Genomic DNA, 3,990 nt, shown 5'->3' on the forward strand with positions numbered 1-3,990 from the left:
TAGTTCATCCATGCGATCTTTAAATGCTTGCCATTGCATATCCTCCGCCAACACTTTAAGTATCATTTGCCAGTCTATCTTAGCTAATTCACGTCTCATACCTTCAAAGTTACCCTTCTTTAAGTTCAGAACCTTTGTTTCTGAATTAACCATGTCACCCTACATCTTAATGAAGAATTCCACCATATTATGGTCACTCTTACCCAAGGGGCCTCGCACGACAAGATTGCTAACTAACCCTTCCTCATTGTTCAATACTCAATCTAGAATGGCCTGCTCTCTAGTTATTTCCTCGACATGTTGGTTCAGAAAACCATCCCGCATACAGACCAAGAAATTCGCTTCCTCAGCACCGTTACCAATTTGGTTCACCCAATCTATATGTTGATTGAAGTCACCCATTATAACTACTGCTCCTTTATTGCACGCATTTCTAATTTCCTGTTTAATGCCATCCCCAACCTCACTGCTACTGTTAGGTGGCCTGTACACAACTCCCACCAGAGCCTTCTCCCCCCTCCTGTTATGCAGCTCTACCCATATCGATTCCACATACTCCAGGCTAATGTCTTTCCATTCTATTGCGTTAATCTCTCTTACCAGCAATGCTACCCCATCTCCTTTTCTTTCCTGTCTATCCCTCCAGAATATTTAATATCCCTGGATGTTGAGCTCCCATCCTTGGTCACCCTGGAGGCATGTCGCTGTTATCCCAACTATATCATATTCATTAATAACTATCTGCACATTGAATTCATCCACCTTGTTACGAATGCTCCTCGCATTGAGACACAAAGCCTTCAGGCATGTTTTTACAACTCTCCTAGACCTTATACAATTATGTTAAAATTGGCTCTTTTTGCTATTTGCCCTGGATTTTCCTGCCTGCCACTTTTACATTTCACCTTACTACTTTTTGCTTCTACTCTCATTTGACACCCCTCTGTATATCTGCACTTGTTCCCATCCCCCTGCACATTAGTTTAAAGCCTCCTGAACAGTAGTAGCAAACGCTCCCCCTAGGACACAGTTGTCAGTCCATCCCAGGTGCAGACGGCCCTGTTTATACCGGTCCCACCTCCCTGTGAACTGGTTCCAATGCCCCAGAAATTTGAATCCCTCCCCATTGCACCATTTCTCAAGCCACGTATTCATTGGAAATATCTTCCTATTTCTCCTCTGACTAGCACGTGGTACTGGTAGTAGTCCAGTGATTATTACCTTTGTGGTCCTTCTTTTTAGTTTATTTCCTAACTCCCAAAATTTACCTTGCAGTACCTCATCCCGTTTTTTACCTATATCGTTGGTACCTATGTGCACCACTCACTCAGTGGTCGCTTTCCACAGGCTGCTCCACTTCAGTTATCCGCTTATTTATTTGTTGAGCTTTTCAAACTGCTTGGTCACATGATATCCATTGCCCAATCAGCTGTTTTCTGCCTGGTCTGAGCTATTCAAATCTTGATTGTCTAATCAACGGCTTTCTGCTGAGCTATTCAAATCTTGATTGTCTTATCAACGGCTTTCTGCTGATCTATTCAAATCTTGATTGACTTAATTGCACAGTCCAACTGCACAAACTGCCAGAATCTCTCGAGTCAAAGCAAATCTCCACTCCTTCACTGGCCCACTCATTCATTGCCAGCTTTCTACGTCAGGCAGTACCTATGGAGGGGAATAAGCAGTCGATATTTAGTACCGAGACGTTACGTTAGAACTGGAAGGGAACCTGAAATAATAAAATGCGGAAGGAGAAGAACTACAAGACGGGGTTGAACAACTATACCGTAAGTGGTGGGTAATATTGAGCAACAGAGGGCTCTCGGTGCGCGAGGGTAGGACGCACACTGTGAACGGTGGGGAGTGTCCAGGGACAGAGGGACCTCAGTGTACAAGGTGTAGGACACACGCACTGTAAATGGTGGGGAGTGTGGGGGACAGAGAAACACCAGTGTACAATGGTAGCTCGCACTGCCTGAACGGAGGGGAATGTAGAAGTACAGAGGGTCCTCAGTGTGCGAAGACAGGAGTGTGCCGTATAATGGCGATTGTTTAGAGACAGGGAGGGATAGGATAACAAGGGTTGTTGCGAGCTGTTTTGGGACTTATGAACGGAAGTGCTGACATTCGAGAGAATAAAAGGAGGTGCAGGAGAATGATTCCCACGTTTAGGGACCAGCCAGCTAATCGGGAGATGTCTACTGTCGATCGGCGAGAGGATGCCGGATAGACGGCATGGCAGAATCAGATGACGAGATTATATGCGGGATCGCATCTTCACACATCATGCTTGTGCTTGCTGAGGGATTTACTTTATTGAAACCAACCTGCGGCCAAAACTTCATATTCGGCCATTGAAAAGAACAGTTAAATTTGATTCATGCTTGTTATATCTGCAGAACAGAGTAACACGGAATAGAAGAACGCAAAAAAGTAATTATTTCAGCCTGGAACCTGGTGGAGCAGGAAGATGTCCATGGACACACATTCTTCAGGCTTGATTGTGGAGGAGAATATGGTCTTCCTTATAGATCTGCTCTCACTCCTTTTCTGACATCGGGCTGGATTCGAGGGCGACAGGTGGAGGCACAGGCTGCTACCACAAGGGGGCGGAACGCACTGCAGTAAAATATTTGTTAGAGCATACCACGGGTCTGAAAGGGGTCAAATTACTTTTACAAAGGTGAATTTTCACCGCACCTAGTGAGCTTCGGGGGCGAGGGCAGGGAGATTTGCGAAATTACAAAAATTTCGTTTCTTAAGTACATCCGCAAAGTGGGGGGGGGGGGGGGTATGGAAGACGAAGAAAGAGAGCGGGTGGAACGGGAAGAGCGAAAAATAGCGAGAGCTTTGTTTGGTCAACTTGGTAGAGCGGAAGCAGCACAACTCCCGAATCATGTCAGAGCACAGAAGGGGCGAGGCCAAACGACAGTTCCGCAAATCCACCAAAGTCACTGAAATATGTCACAAGCGGGATGGAAGTAAATGCATTCTTCTCTGCTGCCGCATAGCATTCATCACTGAGAGAATACACCCTCCAAGGAAGATGTTTCTGTATCTGATCTTCATCCTCGCCTTCCACAGACCATGTAAGTTCCCAACTATTACTTTTCATTCTTAGCTTCTCTTCTGCTTTCCCATTCCTTTCATTTTACTTTCCCTCCAGTACTTTCGGAGTCATTCTTTAATTGCTTGCGACCTCTCGATTCCGAAGAATATCTTTCATCTGTCTCCGCCTCTAAATTCCCACCTCCTCTGGAGATTTCCCCACATCGATCCTCATCTTTGCTTCCCTCAATGCACCGTTTTTCTCCCACTTATGAACTGCCCGCGTGTCCGTGTTCCTTCACCCGTTCAGCCAAGCCCGTCTCTTTTTCCAGGCGCGACCTCGGGGGACGATCCACCAGACTCCGGCTTTCTCCGGAACTTCCGGCCGGAAGGTGACCCTGCATTGCACAGTGGAGGGTAGTACCAGTGTTGATAACTACCTGTACTGGTACCGACAATACCCGGGAACCGGTCCGGAGAACATGTTTTACTCGTCGACAGCAAAGTACGTCCAACCAGAAGGTCTGAACGACGGTTTTTCGGCGGAACGGCCGCAGGGTAACGAGTTTTTCTTGAAGTCCGACAAACTGGAGGCAAGTTCGGCGGCCGTGTATTTCTGCGCCTGGAATGATCACGGCGGCTCAGAGTGACGGGACAGCTGTACAAAAACCTCACCGTCAGAAAGGTCGGTGTTGTCAGCAAAACAGGAAACGCGACTCATGTCAATCATAGGGTTGTAGGAGGGTCTATCTATCAGGCGCAGAGCTGTTGCGGCCAATCAGTGAACATAGCGGCGGAGCTATTATGCCGTGGCATTTAATTTCCTCCTCTTCTTAAACATTGAGAATGGTGAATATGAACTCAAGTGCACTCCACTCTCTACCATTCCTTGATTCTGCTGTCTAGGGTAGGGGACAGCCGGATAATGTTAGGAAACAGGGA

General features: G+C 46.7%; 1 gene segment (V, D, J or C); it reads left to right on the forward strand.

Annotated features, from left to right (window-relative positions):
- Nucleotides 1–1,742: 1,742 nt before the first annotated feature.
- On the forward strand, nt 1,743–3,698 carry LOC132387911 (T cell receptor beta variable 30-like). The segment is given in 2 exon segments: nt 1,743–1,787; nt 3,381–3,698. Coding segments are annotated over 2 exon segments (363 nt in total).
- Nucleotides 3,699–3,990: the final 292 nt, after the last annotated feature.

This window comes from Hypanus sabinus, unplaced genomic scaffold (genome assembly GCF_030144855.1).
Source record: "Hypanus sabinus isolate sHypSab1 unplaced genomic scaffold, sHypSab1.hap1 scaffold_234, whole genome shotgun sequence".
Lineage (NCBI taxonomy): Eukaryota > Metazoa > Chordata > Chondrichthyes > Myliobatiformes > Dasyatidae > Hypanus > Hypanus sabinus.